The following is a 16,383-nucleotide window of genomic DNA, read 5'->3' as shown; positions in this document are numbered from 1 at the left end:
TAGTTTTTTCTTTACAATATTTGTTAAAAATATAGAATGGCTCTTTATAAAGGTAAATTAAAACTCTGGGGAATTTCAATCTCAAGTACACACTAGTTGCTCAAAAGAATGGCTGCTGTTGCTGTTTATACCTAAAGAGACCATGGGGACATCAGAAAGGTGTGATGAATTACACACAATTATACAAGGAAAAGGACTGGATTTGAGGTTGTGGAGACCTGAAGTACATACATAAGGTCCAAGTCAAGTCACCAGAATCTACATCGCTATAGGTTTACCTTGTTTCCAACACATAATCTTCCAGACTGATGCAAAAATATAAATAAGTGGTGATGGTTTTACAAAAGGATTCACTGAAGAGACTTTATATAAACTATAATACATTAAAATTTTTTTGATTTATAATAATTTTGTATTTCTATCTGGAGACACGTAATATATAACAGAAACAATACAGGTATGTATTAAAAAAAACAAATCTGGTGCAATAAAGTAAACAAAACTAACCCATGAACTCAATTACAGATAACAACTTTAGAAGCATGAGTGACCTGAAATAATATTCAGGACTTAATAAGAATAATGGTATTATATAACATGTTCAAGTACTAAGAGGGGCCTTGGAGTCATCTTTACATTTAAGTCAAGTGCTCTAAGTATACTTCTGATCAGAATCAGATATTCAGACCTATAAATGCAAACGAAAGCAATGTTCTAGTCTCAACCTGTATTTCTAAGAAAGGAACTTTGGAAGGGTACTCATTTAACCACTGGCAGGTTAGCATTTTATTAAGACTGTCAACATCTTTTACAATGAAACAACACACTTCATTGCAAATAGGGCGAAAGGGAGCTTCCCCAGGAATTTCTGGAAGGTGATTCAGGAATACAAACTCATGCCGTTATATTTGTATCTAGCACAGAAAAATATATCACACTCTTATGTTTTATAAATAACTGACACTTTGGCTTAACCAACAATCTTTGCTAATATTATCTCTTGGTAAGTGTGGACTGAAACACTCTCTCAAACCAGAAAGCATTCCAGCTCCATTTTAAAGCAGACATCAAAGCCTGGTTGTGGCAGTAAGAAACAGAGGAGAGGAGAGAAAAATTAGCCTGAACTCATAATTCCAGTTCATTCTGAGTCAGTTCCTTGATTCTATTCATGCAATGATCAACGGCATTAATGAGTAAAGGGATCCAACTATCTTCTGGCTGTGGGATCACATGACTTGATCTGTAAATGGAATGGAAAAAAGAGAAGTGAAATTTATTATACTGTCAAGAGAAAACCTATCCTCAACAGGAAGCACAGAGTAAACTCTATTGAGAAAAAGCAAGTTTCTTTACAGAAACCCAGCTCCTCCACAACTGAATTGAAAGAAAACTCCACACCCATTCCTTGAAACGGGGGTTTGGGAGGTGAGAATGGCTGAACAGGTTTATTCTCAAAAATTGGTCTAGGGAGAAGACCTCATACTCACTTCGTAATTTCAAGTGTCTTCTTTATGACAGAAACAAGTTTTGCAGACTAGAAAAGAAACAGAAAATTTTTATTTTTATGGTAATGGCTCATTTGATTTTGAATTCTTTTCTATTTAGCAAAATCTTTTTAAAAAATCTATTTTATTAATTATGCTATTACAGTTACCCCAATTTTTCCCCCTTTGACGCCCTCCACCCGGAACCCCCCTTCCCTCCAGGAATCATCCCTTAGTTATGTCCATGGGTCGTGCATATAAGTTCTTTGGTTTCTCCATTTCCTATACTGTTTTTAACATCCCCTTGTCTATTTCATACCTACCAATTATGCTTCCTAATCCCTGCACCGTTTCCCCATTTCTCCCCCTTGCCCCTCCCAGCTGCTAACCTTCCAAATGATCTCCATGTCTATGATTCTGTTCCTGTTCTGGTTGTTTGCTTAGTTTATTTTTTTAGTTGTTGACAGTTGTGAATTTGTTGTCATTTTAATGTTCATAGTTCTGATCTTCTTTTTCTTCAATAAGTTCCTTTAGCATTTCATATAATAATGGCTTGGTGATGATGAACTCCTTTAGCTTTACCTTGTCTGGGAAGCACTTTATCTGCCCTTCCATTCTAAATGATAGCTTTGCTGGATAGAGTAATCATGGTTGTAGATTCCTGCTTTTCATCACTTTGTATAATTCTTACCAGTCCCTTCTTGCCTGCAAAGTTTCTTTTCAGAAGTCAGCTGATAGTCTTATGGGAACCCGTTTGTAGGTAACTCTCTTCTTTTCTCTTGCTGCTTTTAAGATTCTCTCTTTAACCTTTGGCATTTTAATTATGATGTCTTGGTGTGGTCCTCTTTGGGTCCAGTGTGCTTGGAACTCTCTGTGCTTCCTGGATTTGTATGTCTATTTCCTTTGCCAAATTAGAGAAGTTTTATTTCATTATTTTTTCAAGTAAGTTTTCAGTTTCTTGCTCTTCCTCTTCTCCTTCTGGCACCCCTATGATTCAGATTTTGGTACGTTTGGAGATGTCCTAGATACTTCTTGTTTATTCCTCATTTTTTTTTGAATTCTTGCTTCTTCTTGCTGTTCTAGTTCAATGCCTATTTCTTTTTTAAAGTTTTTAAAAAATGTTTTATTGATTATGCTGTTACAGTTGTCCCAATTTCTTTTCCCTCTGCTCCCCTCCACCCAGTGACCTCCCCCCTTCCTCCAGTTGTCCCCCCGCCTTAGTCCATACCCATTGGTTGTGCATATAGTTCTTCTCAGCATCTTCCTGTCTACTCCACTCCCTCCTACTATGCTTCTTAATTCCTGCATCATCTCCCTCCCTTTCCCCCTTTCCCCCTCTCTGCTGACCTCCCCCCAATATGTTCCCCATACCTATAATTCTCTTCCCACTCGTGTTGCCAACTTAGTTTGCCTTTGTTTCGGTTTTTTAGCTTCTGTTGTTGGTTGTAGTGATACAGTTTTCATTTTAATGTTCATAGTTTTGATCCTCCTTCTTCTAAACAAGTCCCTTTTACATCTCATATAACAGTGGTTTGGATCTAATGAACTCCTTCAGTTTTACTTTGTTCTGGAAGCACTTTCTCTGCCCTTCTATTCTGAATGACAGCTTCGCTGGATAGAGTAATTGTGGCTGTAGGTTTTTGCTTTTCACTACTTTGAATATTTCTTGCCAGTCCCTTCTTGCCTGCAGAGTCTCCTTTGAGAAATCAGCTGATAGTCTAATTGGGACCTCTTTGTACATAATTATCTTCTTTTCTCTTGCTGCTTTTAAGATTCTCTCTTTATCTTTAATTTCTGACATTTTGATTATAATGTGTCTTAGTGTGGTTCTCCCTGAGTCGTTTATTTGGAACTCTCTGTTCTTCCTGGACCTGTAAGTTTATTTCCTTCTCCAAGTTAGGGAAGTTCTGCTTCATTATTTTTTCACATAATTTTTCAATTTCTAGTCCTTCTTCTTCACCTTCTGGCAACCCTATAATTCGGATGTTCGCTCGCTTATAGCTATCCCACAGGTTTCTGAGCCACTCCTCATTTTCCTCACTTCTTGTTTCCTCTTTCTGCACTGGTTGACTGTTCCTTCCCTATGTTTCAATTTGTTGATTTGATCCCTGATTTTCCTTCCCTCACCACTTGTTTCATATGTTTTTGTTCATTTCAGCAGGACTAGCCTTCATTCCTTCCTCATCTTGATTTAAGTCCCACTGTTACTTCTGTAAGTTGTCTTATAACTATAGCTCTGAACTGAGCCTCAGAAAGATTTTCTGTCTGTTAAATCATGTATCTGCTTTCTTGTCAGCTGCGTGATTGGGATCTGTATCATTATCCCTGCCACCCTGACAGTTTGTGTTTACAGTATCTTTGTTTCCTAGGTGTGGCTGTCACACCCCCTAAGCTATAGGAGGCGGAGTTCTGTGCACTCATCACTACCAGGTGACCCTTCTCACCACACTGTGGTGCTTTGTGTGTGGGCAGGGGTCCAAGATGGATTCCTGCTGTTCACCCCCCACTGAGAGACCAGGAGCCTCCTCCTCCATCCCAACGCCCTCTGGGCCTCACAGTCTGAGACAATGGAGGTCTGCCTTCCCTGGCGTTGGAATCATTAGCTGACAGGTTTGGTCTGCAGCCAGGGGTGCTCCCCAGGTGCGTCTCACCTCCCCCTAAATACGGGTGTCTGTGCTTACCTCAGTCCTGCCGCTAATTGCTGAAGATGCTGCCGCCAGCACAGCTTGATCTCTCTGCCCCGGCTTCACCCCTCCTACCTGTCTGGACGAGCACTACCTGTTTATAACTTCATACGTTGGACTTTCATGTAGCTTTATTTTCTGGAACTTCTGGTTATTTCTGGTTTTGTGGTAGTTGTATTCCTTCTTAGTTGTGGAGGGAGACGGAGCATGTCAGTCTAGGCCTCTATCTTGGCCGGAAGTCTTATTTCTTATGTTCCGAATTGTTGATTTGAATCATGGCTTCCTCCCCTTCACTGCTGGTTCCCTGTATATTTTTCTTTATTTCACTTAGTGTAACCTTCATTTCTTCTTTTCTTGCTGTACTGAGTTTTCTGAGCATCCTGATCAACTGAATTTTGAACTTGGTATCCAGTAGGTTGGTTATCTCCATTTTGTTTAATTCTTTTGCTGGAGTTTTGTTCTGTTCTTTCAACTGGGCCATCTTTCTTTGTCTTCTTAATTTGGCAGGCCTCTTTGTGTTTGTTTCTGTGTATGAGGTAGAGCTGCTTTGACTCCGTCTTAGTAGGATGGCCTATTGTAGAGGAGTGAACCTATATATTATGTGTGTGTCGGGGGCGGGGGCAGAGCTTAGGTGATCGCCGAGGTGGGCAACCTGTTTCACTGTTTTGTGGCTCTGTGTAAGGGGAGGGCTCAGAGAGGGAACAGTGATGCTGCCTAGCTTCTGGAGGTTTGCCTGGCACTCACACCATTTGCAGTCACTTCACCCACTCCCCATATGCAACTGGCACCCTTCCAGCTGTTGCCCTACTGCTAAATCCCAGAGGGGGTGGGTTTATGTACATTCTAAGACCATGCAGGCCCTTTAAGCAGAGTCTCCTGAAAATCCAGCAGCTTCTTCCACCACCCCAACCCCCATTGTTTTTTTTTTTTTATTTATTTTTAGAGAGAGGGGAAAGGAGGGAGAAAGAAAGGGAGACAAACATGATGTGTGAGAGAGACAGTGATCAGTTGCTTCTCTCATGCCCCCACCTGGGTACCTGGCCTGCAACCTAGGCATGTGCCCTGACTAGGAATCGAACTAAGAACCTTTTTGTCCACAGGCGACACTCAATCCACCAAGCCACACCAGCCAGGGCCCCCCACTGGTTTTTACAGCTAGAGGTTATGGGTATTTATCTTTCTGGTGCTGGAACTTTGGGCTGTGCAATCTCGTCCGGGGCTGGGATCACTCACTCCCAAGGTATCCCTCCTTATTTCTACCTACCAGATGTGAATGTGGGACCATCTGTTCCACTGCCACCGCTGCCTCTCCGCACCATACTATATCTCCTCACCTCTCTATCCATCTCCGCCTTTCTTATCTGTCTGGGTGAATGTGGCTTCTTTTAAATCCTTGGTTGTCAGACTTCCATATAATTCAATTTTCTGACAGTTCTAGGTGTTATGTGTTTTGAAGTTTAGTTGTAATTCTATGGTTGCACGAGGAGGCAAAGCATGTATACACCTCCATCTTGACTGGAAGTCTAGCAAAATCTTATTAATATTGTTGCTATAATACTTTTCTAAGATTTTTTTTATAGAAAATATTTTTAATTTAAAAAACCGGCAAAAGGAAGAATAAACCTTAATTTTCCTGAACTTCTGGTAGTTCAGAACATATAGCAGAAACAACTAATATTCTTCTTTTTGAAAATCTATATAGCCCTGACCAGTGTTGCTCAGTTGGCTGAGCATCATCCCATAAAGCAAAAGGTCGCTGTTAGATTCCTGGTCAGAGCACACGCCTGAGTTGCAGGTTCGGTCCCCAGTCAGGGCACATAACAGAGGCAACTTATCAATGCTTCTCCCTTACATCAATGTTTTACTCCCTCTCTTTCTCCTTCCTATCCCTCCTTATATATATATATATATATATATATATATATATATGAACACCAATGATAAGAAAGTATGAGGGTGTATGTATGCCACCAATATTTAATACATATTTTAAAATTGTATTTGGGGTCACTGAGAGGGCATACTGCTAAAGATGTTTATTTCTTAGGAAGTCAATTTTTAAAACGTGAATACAAATTTTAAAAGCTAATGCCCAAAAGGATCCTATTCTCCTTCAAGGAGTTTGTACATTGTGAAGATACATTTGATGACTCTAATTTCCACCATCTAATTTATTACATATTATTAGTATTGATTCATCTGATTGTAGAATATAAGCCATTTGGCAATTTAACTTTTCTTTCCAATAACACTAAAGATAAGAACTCGAGTTTACAAAAATAACAGAATTTTCTCCAGCACAGAATCCAGGACTTGAAGGAATACAATAAAATCAGATTTTTATAAAGAACTTGACTCTCTATGGTTAAATCATATAATGTATTTATATTAGAACAGAGTTTTTTTCTGAAACACTTATTTCTGCCTATAGTAGAAAATAGAAACCTGTGACTTCAGGTTGACAAGATCCAAAAGCACTGCCATAATTAAGACTTTCTTTTCAAAGCAGCATTTTCTAAGGTCTTGGAGTTTTTCTAAATGATTACCCAAGTAGTTATGGAAGAAAGTACTACCAGAGCTCATGGTTATTATAATTCAGCAAATATTTATCAAGCACAAACACATGTTAGAACTATGATATTACTGTTGTACTTACATCCAAATGTAACAGATATATTCCTGTAACTTAAAAGAAATACTAGTAATTGGTGAAATTCTACCAATTAGGTCTACCAGTGTAGGTACTTACATTGATCCGCACAGTCAGGTGGCACATAGGTGGATATATACTCAGAGCCAAATCATCCACACTAAGGGCAGAAAGCAAAAATAACCATTAACAAAAAAGAAACAAAGCAAAGTTAGGTGGCTTTTCTAGTACACAACTAAGGATGCATTTTCTAGTAAGAAAATGACTGTCACAGAAATGCCTATTAGTTCCTTAAATTGGGCAACCAATAAAGAATCAACTCAACAGATACTTTTTAAACACATACATACCCCGTTTCACTAAGAAAAGATGTGATTAATTCACTTAAAATTTGAGGATCTGGCTCTGGCCAGGTGGCTCAGTTGGTTGGAGCATCTTCCCATACACCAAAAGGTTGCAGATTTGATTCCTGGCCAGGGCACATACCTACACTAGGTTGTGGGTTCAATCGCCTGTCAGGGCACATATGGGAAGCAACTGATCGATGTTTCTCTCACACCAATGTCTCTCTCCTACTCCTTCTCCCTCCCTGCCCCTCGCTCTAAAAATAAGTAAATAAAATCATTTTTTAAAAAAAGCTACAGGATACATTTTAAAGATAACTGAGGAAATCTGAATATTAGATAATATTAACTTCTCAATGTTAAATTTCTTTGAGTAATAAGATTAAAAAGTTTTTAGGACTGAAATATAATTGATGATGTCTGCAATTTACTCTCAAATGTTTCAGGGGGGAAAATGGCATATCTGTCTATAAAGAAAGAAACCAACATAGAAAATAATATGAACAGTAAGTGAATCTAGATGAAGGATGTGTGGGTGCTTGCTGCAATACTTTCTCAACTTTCTTGTAGGCTTGAAGATTTTTAAAATAAAAAACTGGGGAAAAAAACCTTGGGATGACAGCACAAGCTGAGATCAGAATGTAGCTGCTCAGATATTTCAAGTGGTGCTCACACTTACCTAGGGCTGATCTCATCAGAAATATCCACGATGTCATCCAGCTGGGCCACCTGGTCCTTCTTTCCATTCTCTGCCACTGAGATCCGGATTTTCTTCAGGCAGGCTTTGGATGCTCTCACTAATGCAAGGCATGGGATTATGAGCTCTTGATCTTCCTCTGACCAATATGAGTCCTGATTGTTTGGACACCCCAAAACATCACCCTGTTCAGAGATGTCCTCCTCAATGTCATTCGAGAGGCCACAGTAAGGGTCACATTCTTCCACAGCCTAAGACATACCATGATTTATGTGAATGCCAAAAAAATAAAGCCTATTATACTTTTAGCACCATGTCTGAGTTGTCGCAAAACCTCTGCCAGCTATTTCAGCAATGGTGACAAAGTTGGATCACTGCATAAACCCTCTCACTCTCCTAGTCCAGCAAAGGACCTGAGGGGAGTGCTACTAAATCACAAACCAGCATGCGGTGGGTGTGGGAGTTAGAGAACAGGAGTGAGGGGGGAACTTATCTGGCTAATGCTCAGGAATGCTCAGGACATCTCCTCTCCTTAGAGCCATTTTTCTACTAGTCAGAGCAGCCTTCCAATGGGCAGCAAAGATGGAAGTCTCCTCACCTGCTCCATTTCCTCATGTGCATCCTTCACTAAATCCACACTCTTTGTCAGCATTAAAAGGGCTGCAGCTTTGTTGTCTGTAAGTAAAAAATCAGAACCACTATAATTAGATAAACCTAACAATTCTCTTAAGTCTGCAAAGGGCAATCAACAAGTGTTCCCATTTGAAACAAGTGCCAAGGACAGTCAAGAAGACCAGTAGTTTAATGTAAAATTCTCATACATCCGCTGGGTACCCAGACAGAGGGGCTAAAAAGCTTTTTCTCATTCACAAGAAGTAAAATGGTCATAAGGTGTTTCTTTCCACGGTCCTCTTGGATGACCACAGCTTTTGGCCTAGCTGGTTCTACCTCATAACTGCTCTGTGTGTCCCATAATATGATCCTGGGGAAGGACCAGGAGAACAAACCACATTTGTTGAGCAAGAGACAGAAGCACAGCTTGAGGGGAGTTTGAATTTAGAAGTATGAGAACTAAAAAGACTGGCAGAAAGTAGTAATACCTATCTTTTGGAGCTGGTTATAAACTATATATATTCCACTAAAATCTTTATATAAGTTAAAATACATACATGGTACAAAATTGGAAGCTGGTATGAGAGGTCTGTCTGCTTTGGCCAGCAGAGTCAATGGCCCGCTTCCCCTCTTACCCACCTCTTGGTATCTGAGGCACCTGCTGACACGCAACCCAGACGTTGTTGCAGGAAATAAGGTCATTGTTCTCAGGGCTGAGGAAAGGAATCAACAAGGATATATCAATAATCTTGTTTCCTGTCTCATAAAGAGCTCCTTCCTCCTGGTCATTACTCTCATTTATCAGTAACTTTGCTGTTGAAATGAGATTTTTCCCTCCTTGAAATAAGGAACCCCATTAACTAATACCCCAACTGTGGCATCAGTACCTCTGGGCCGGAGTGATGGAAAGCACTTCCAGAAGCTGAGCCATGCCATCCACAATGTCCAAAGTGGTGCTCCGAACCAGCTTTCTCAGGGTGATTCCTGTATCCAAACCCAAAGACTAAGCAGCCTGGTCTTCTTTCCAGAAGTCACCATCTGCTTTCCTGAGAGTAAGCACTACAGAACCTAAGGTAATATGTACCCACATGCTTTAATGGGAGTGCTCACACAAAACTCTGGACTGACTTATGTTCCCATGTCATTTTCTTGCTCTTCCTACCATTCCCGAGTGTTGTTCTCCAAAAAAGACCTGTAACAAAATCTTTCTACAATAGCATGTATTCATTCATCAAGGACAGAGGTCCCTTGACACTTGTGCATAAAACACTTGAAGTTTAAGCCATTTTTTAGTAATTCTGAAGATCCATGAGACATGTATTTATTTATAATTCTGGCATGATTATAATCAAGGCATGGATCTACAGGCAAGGCTGGAGGTCACTTGATGTAGAAGGGCACTCAGAAACAGGGCATGACATAACATAGGCAGAGACTGGGGATGGCCTGGGCCTGGGCCTGGGCTGAGACCTGGTCAGCATCTCTGGTGGTATAATAGGTTAGAGAGAAAGGAGTCAGTAAGAATTAAAAACCTAGAGTCAGGCAAGGTGGAGGAGATGGCCACATAGCATCTATATCTAAAGGCTTATTTTTACAGGTTACTTACATTATAAAGTTATCTTTGCATTTTATGAGAAAGTTATAATACATGCTCAAATTGAGGAAAAGTTAAAGTCTCAGGACATAAGCTGTCATATTAATAAGGATCTGCCCTATAAATTGAATGTTCCTGTGTAGATAGCAGCTTACCCTGATCCTTGGGAAGCGAATAGTACACCGCAATAATTGTCCTGATGGCAGAATGGACTTGCTCACAGAGCCTTTGGGTTTCCTATGAGGAGGTGGACGAATTTCAGGATGAAAAAAGGAAATGGATTAATCAATGTTGCCGACCCTTCTACTGTGGAAGACAGCAGACATCTGTATAGCATCACAAACACTTTCTAAAGTCCTATTATGAGTTGGGCCTTGTCCTATTCTCATCACATACCAGAGAGGAGTTAGCTGGATGCCAAGTACTAAGCTGATAATTCAATAAAACATTAAGAAACAGAAGATGGAGGCTTAGACGGACACGCTAGGTCTCCCTCTACAACTAGAGAGGAATACAACTACTTCAAAACAAAGGATAACTAGAAATTCCAGAAAATAAAACTACACGGAAGCCCAACATATGAAGTTATAAACCAGCGGTGCCATTTGGGCAGGTAAGAGTTAAAGAGGGCAGTGCTGTTTGCGGTCGCACCTGGAGCCGCGGGGCGGCGAGGAATCCCGGCTGCGGCGCTGGGGAGAGCGGCCGCCGCATCGCCTTGAACAGTGAGGCCCGGGGGGGCGGGAGGACGGATCCCGGTCTCCTAGCTGAATAACTGTGTGAATCCATCTTGGACCCCCGCCCACAAAGAAAGCACCACAGGGCTGCGAAATAGGTTGCAGACAGGCGCCAGTCGCTGAATTGTGACGCGTACACAGGCACTGTCCCTTACAGCCGGCCCAAGAAAACAAAACGCATCTGTCAAAATGAGGCAGACAACTATAGAAATCCCGGTAGCACAACTCACCAGGCAACAGATAGAGAACCTGACAGATGAACAGATAAGAAACCTGTCAGAGGCTCAGTTCTGGGCCATTGTTATCAGGTGGCTTACAGAATTCACAAAAGAGCAGGAAAAAGATAAGAAAGAAACGAAAAACATTCATAACGAAAGGAACAAAACCACATACGAGACAGATGGTGAGGAAAAAAAATCCAGAGTTCATTTCAACAAACTGGAATATGGAGAAGGAACAAGCAGTCAACCAATGCAGCGAGAGGAAATGGGAAGCAACAATGAGAGGATCAGAAACCTCTGGGACAGCTATAAAAGGCCCAACATAAGAATCATTGGTTTGCCAGAGAGCGAGGAAGATGAACTAGAACTTGAAAAATTGAGTGAAAATATAATAAAGGAGAACTTCCCAGACTTGGGGAAGGGAATAGACTTGCAGGTCCAGGAAGCAAGGAGAGTTCCCAAGAGACTGGACCCAGGGAGAACCACTCCAAGACACATTATAATCAAAATGTCAAAAATTAAAGATAAAGAGAATCTTAAAAGCAGCAAGAGAGAAGAAAAGAATTATGTACAAAGGGGTCCCAATTAGACTATCAGCTGACTTCTCAAGAGAGACCCTACAGACAAGAAGGGACTGGCAAGAAATATTCAAAGTAATGAAAATCCAAAACCTACAACCACGAATACTCTATCCAGCGAAATTGTCATTCAGAATAGAAGGACAGAGAAAGTGTTTCCAGGACAAAATAAAACTGAAAGAGTTCATTAGATCCAGACCACTGTTATATGAGACGTTAAAGGGACTGGTTTAAAAAACAGAAGCTAGGGAGATGAGGCAAGGGCAAACTAAACAGGCAACGAGAGTGGAAAAGGAACTGTGGGTATGGGGAGCATATTGGGGGGAGGTCAACAGGGAGGGGGAGTGGGGGGAGGGAGGGAGATGATATAGGAATTGGGGATCATGGTAGGAGGGAATGGAATAGACGGAGAGAGGTTGGGAGGAACTGTATGCACAACTAATGGACATAATCTAAAAGGGGGGGACAACTGGAGGGAGGGGGGCCGCCGGGTGGAGGGGAGCAGAGGGAAGGGAAATTGGCACAAATGTAATATTTTAATCAATAAAACACATTAAAAAAAAAAAAACATTAAGAAACAGCTGGAAAAATTTATTCTTGATTTCTGCTGTGAAATATTCACCCTATCTGAGACCAGGAGTTGGCAAACTATGGCCCACAACCCAAATCAGGTACCCTGCCAGTTTTTTAAAATAGTGTTACCGGGACATAGCCACACCCTTGTTTACGTTATCATCTACAGTTGTGTTTGCACTAGAAGTGCAGAATTGAGTAGCTGGCCGGCAAAGCCTAAATATTTACTATCTGGTCCTTTACAGAAAATGTTTGCCAATCTACTTAGACCATTAACCAGGTATTGGTTTCTCTGTTTCTCTAGCAGGATCACAACATATCTAAAGGTAATAATAGACTCTATAATGATTAGTGCTGACTATTTTCCTTCTAATCAGTCACTGGCTCTCTCTTATTTTACTTGTTCTCACTTCGCTGCTATATTCTAAGCCAGTATATGTAAAATGTGCTCTACAGAATGGCGCCAGTCCATAAACTGTTTACAGTCTGGGATGGATTGAGAGAGTTTAGAAACTTTTATGGCAACTTGACATTGCTTCAACATGCAAACACATGATTTTATAAAAATACCAGTCCATATGGAATTAGAATTAAAAATAAACAAAACCATTATTCAGTAAGACTAACATGCTGAAATCCTTAAAAAGCAATTGTAATTTAAGTAAATATAATTCAAATAAAATCAAATTCTAATTTTCCATCAGAGTGAAACCATTGACCTGAGCATGCACAGAAAATAGTTCTATGCTGCCTCCTCGTGTCTTACTAGCTGTGAACTTTAGCAGCAAGTCCTAAGTACATTTGAAAAAAAGGAGTTGGCATATAAACAAAAATAAGGTAATGTTACTACTCCCTTTGAAATAAATATTGACTTTCTTCCACAAAGCTTTTAAAGTGCTCTCATAAAACTAATCTCGTTTCCTCATCACAGATCTCTGAGTTTCGTAGGAAGAGAGAGTTTATCATTGTAGGTGGAGCGAAAGTATATTTTTCCATTTGAAAACATCTGGATATATAAATTGGGAAAGAAAATCAAACTATTGACTAGAAAATCAAATAAGGCAATGAGTATGCCATTTTAAAATAAACTTATCCCAAATTAAGTATACCTAGCTCTAGAAAACCTAGTGTAGAGCAAAGCTGGTCCCAGTCAACATGTTTACTTTCATTAGTTTCATAATAAAGACTTTTAAAAATGCACTGATTCTGACTTTTGGCCAAGATGGACGCATAGACAGACACGCTGTGTCTCCCTCCACAACTAAGAAGGAATATGACTACCTCAAAACTAGAAATGACCAGAAGTTCCAGAAAATCAAACTGCACAGAAGTCCAGCAAACAAAGATATAAAGAAGAAATACTCATCCAGACAGGTAGGAGGGGTGGAGCCAGGGCAGAGAGGATGTGATGTGGTGGCAGCAGCAGCAGGACAGCAGAAAGCACAGTCACACATTTAAAAAAGTCAGAAGGGACACTTAGGGAACATTCCCAGCTCCTCACCGGACTGCGCAGCTCAGTGTCCCAGCCACGGGGGAAAATCAACCCTCATTGTTTCTCACTATGCAGACCAGTGGGGATTGGGGCAGAGGCAGAAACTGCTGGTCTCTCAGCAGGGTCTGCTTGTTTAAAGGGCCCCCATGGTCCTAGAACATCAGCAGACCCACCCACTCTGGGAACAATGGCCAGGGCAGCAGCTAGAGGGGTGCCAATCTGGTGTGGAAGTGGGAGCGGTGCCTAGGAAAGGGGTGAGTGCTGGGCAGACGGCATTGTTTCCTCTCAGACTCCCCCCCTCCCCCGACATACAGAGCCAAAATGTCGTGAAACAGTTGCCCTATACTGAAGAATCCCTAAGGCTCTGCCCCTTACAACATAACAGGAACGACAGCTCTACCTGGGACACAGAGGCAAACAAACACAGGAGCCTGTCAGAATGAGGAGACAGAGAAGTATGGATCAAAATGGGGAACGGATCAAGGTTCCAGTGGGAGAACTAAGCGACAAGGAGATAGCCAACCTCACAGATGAGGAGATAGATAACCTAACCTAACAGACGCAAAATTCAAAACACTGCTGATAAAGATGCTCACAGGCTCGATAGATATGCTTGAGTACGGCAAACATGTGAGAAAAGAAGTGAAGGCTGTGCTAAGTGAAATGAAGAAAAATCCACACAAACACGTAAGAGAAGAAGTGAAGGCTGTGCTAAGTGAAATGAAGAAGAATCCACACAAAACCAGTGGTGAAGGGAAGGAAACCGGGGTTCAAATCAATGATTTGGAACATAAGGAAGAAAAAAACAGTCAACCAGTGCAGAATGAGGAAGCAAGAATTGAAAAAAATAAGGTAAACTTCCCAAATTTTGTGAAGAAGATGGATATACAGGTCCAGGAAGCATGGAGTGTCCCGGGCGAGCTGGACCCAGAGGGGACCACACCAGGACGCATCATGATTGAGATGCCAAAGGTTAAAGATAAAGACAGAGTCCTGGGGGCAGCAAGAGAGAGGCGGCTGCTGAATGGCAGCTTCATCATGACAACGCACTCACTCATGCATCACGTCTCATGCAGAGTTTTTAGGTGAAACATCAAATCACCCAGGTGACTTGGCCCCCTACAGTCCAGATTTGGTGCATTGCGATTTCTGGCTTTTCCCAAAACTAAAATCACCTTTGAAAGGGTAGAGATTTAAGACTGTCAATGAGATTCAGGAAAATATGACAGGGCAGCTGATGGCAATTGGGAGAACTGTGTGAAGTCCCAAGGTGCCTACTTTGAAGGGGACTGAGGCGTCACTGTTCTACGTACAATGTTTCTTGTATCTTGTATCTTCAATAAATGTCTCTTTTTCATATTACATGGTTGGATACCTTCTGGACAGACCTAGTATATGTAAATGTGTATATGCATAGACTATGGATAATGTTGAAGGGAGATATAAACTTTGTAGTACACTTTGCTGGTTTTTAAATTTTATACTGTATACATTATATTACTGATTAAGCATTAAAAATAATTCAAAATAAAAAGCGTATTATGTGGCATAACAAAAAAGGTATACTTGACATCAGATCCTAATTTAAATTCTAATTCCACTGCTTATTTACCTTAACGAGCCTATGTGTCTGCTTACTCATCTATCAGATGGGGTAATATATACGAAAACAAATTGCAAGTGCTTTAAAAGAATTATCAGAAAGGAAATAACCACAATGAACTTTAAACGGAACCAATATTATTTAGAAGACCAGCCTATTCCATGCCAGGTACTGCACTTGGCAATGTGGTCTTTCCAACAATCCTGTGAGATGAGAACTGCAGTCTTATTTGACAGATGAGAATAATAATAAATCCCCTGGCTTGAGTGTAAAAGGTGGAAAGAAAATGAGAGGACTCCTAAGGAATAATGAGGCAGTACAAGGACTCCAGGAAATTAAAAGCGCACCTGTGGGGATGGCAGTGGCAGTGGAAGTCGAGAGAAGACTTCGGTCAGAGTCGTGGCTTCCCTTGACACTTTCACAGCTGCCTCATCTGGGGGGTGACAGTGGAAGAGACAGGAGCCAATGTTAGTGCCAAAAGGATAATGCTGCAGCTGTTGCATGGACTTGAAAGATAATGCGTTCCCTCCCTACTCTTACCAGCTGAGACGTCTCAAAAACACCTCCAAAAATCAATGTTTTTATTTCAACCACTGAGGTGCCGAGGGTGGGTATGGTGAGGCACCCCCGCAGAAAGGATGCAGCGGGGGAAAGCGAGAGGGAGAGGGGTCGGGTCGCTGAAAGAAGAGAGGTGGGAGTACTCAACAGGAAAGGCACTCACTGAGTCTTCTCCAAAACATCTCTGGATTGAACTCCTTGGTGGTCTCCTGGGCTTCACCGACTGTGTGGGTGTAGCGTGCGCACCGAGTGGTGGCAGAAGGAAGAGCAGAGGTAAGCGGGGCCATCTCCGGCCCCCACCTCCTCTGCCCGGGTTCCCGTCCCGCACCCGCCAAAGCTTGGCCTCTTCCCGACCCAAGTCCGCCCCCGCGGTCGCCCGTCCCAACAGCGTCAGCTCACCCCGCACTCCGGGCAAGAGCAGCCGCAGCTCCCCTGCTAGGTGCCCGAGCTGCTCCAAAGGCGGAGTCAGGGTGGGAAGTGCAGGTGCAGCTGCGCTCGCCATCTCCCAGCCGGTGTAGCCTGGGGCCTGCAGACGCCAGCGGCCACGGGAGTCAGTGCT

At 41.7% G+C, this 16,383-nt stretch overlaps 1 protein-coding gene across 2 annotated transcripts; it reads right to left on the bottom strand.

The window, feature by feature from the left end:
- Nucleotides 1-16: 16 nt before the first annotated feature.
- On the bottom strand, nucleotides 17-16,370 carry CCNDBP1 (cyclin D1 binding protein 1). 2 transcript variants are annotated; one of them, XM_090270494.1, is made up of 12 exons: nucleotides 16,224-16,370; nucleotides 15,988-16,047; nucleotides 15,614-15,699; nucleotides 10,221-10,302; nucleotides 9,359-9,455; nucleotides 9,111-9,184; nucleotides 8,458-8,534; nucleotides 8,044-8,110; nucleotides 7,842-7,959; nucleotides 6,918-6,978; nucleotides 1,488-1,534; nucleotides 17-1,240 (listed from the first exon to the last, which is right to left on the bottom strand). In XM_090270494.1, exons 1-12 carry the CDS (start codon nucleotides 16,324-16,326, stop codon nucleotides 1,126-1,128), a joined length of 987 nt encoding a protein of 328 aa, XP_090126620.1. In that variant the 5' UTR covers nucleotides 16,327-16,370; the 3' UTR covers nucleotides 17-1,125. The 2 variants fall into 2 exon arrangements, with proteins under 2 accessions (XP_090126620.1, XP_090126619.1); XM_090270493.1 differs by having other exon boundaries at nucleotides 7,842-8,110.
- Between the last annotated feature and the right edge of the window lie 13 nt (nucleotides 16,371-16,383).

Source organism: Furipterus horrens, unplaced genomic scaffold, assembly GCF_987537825.1.
Source record: "Furipterus horrens unplaced genomic scaffold, mFurHor1.1.pri manual_scaffold_3, whole genome shotgun sequence".
NCBI classification, from domain to species: Eukaryota; Metazoa; Chordata; class Mammalia; order Chiroptera; family Furipteridae; genus Furipterus; species Furipterus horrens.
Note: the sequence above shows the minus strand (reverse complement) of the source record. Positions and strands in the feature narration are given on the sequence as shown.

Excerpts from the sequence above, each read along its gene's own strand:
- CCNDBP1 (XM_090270493.1), bottom strand. The coding sequence starts at position 16,326 with ATGGCGAGCGCAGCTGCACCTGCACTTCCCACCCTGACTCCGCCTTTG. Across the intron at positions 10,303-15,613 it reads TGCCACTGCCATCCCCACAG|GAAACCCAAAGGCTCTGTGA; the intron begins GTGCGCTTTTAA and ends ACCTCCTCATAG. Across the intron at positions 9,456-10,220 it reads TTCGCTTCCCAAGGATCAGG|GAATCACCCTGAGAAAGCTG; the intron begins GTAAGCTGCTAT and ends GTTTGGATACAG.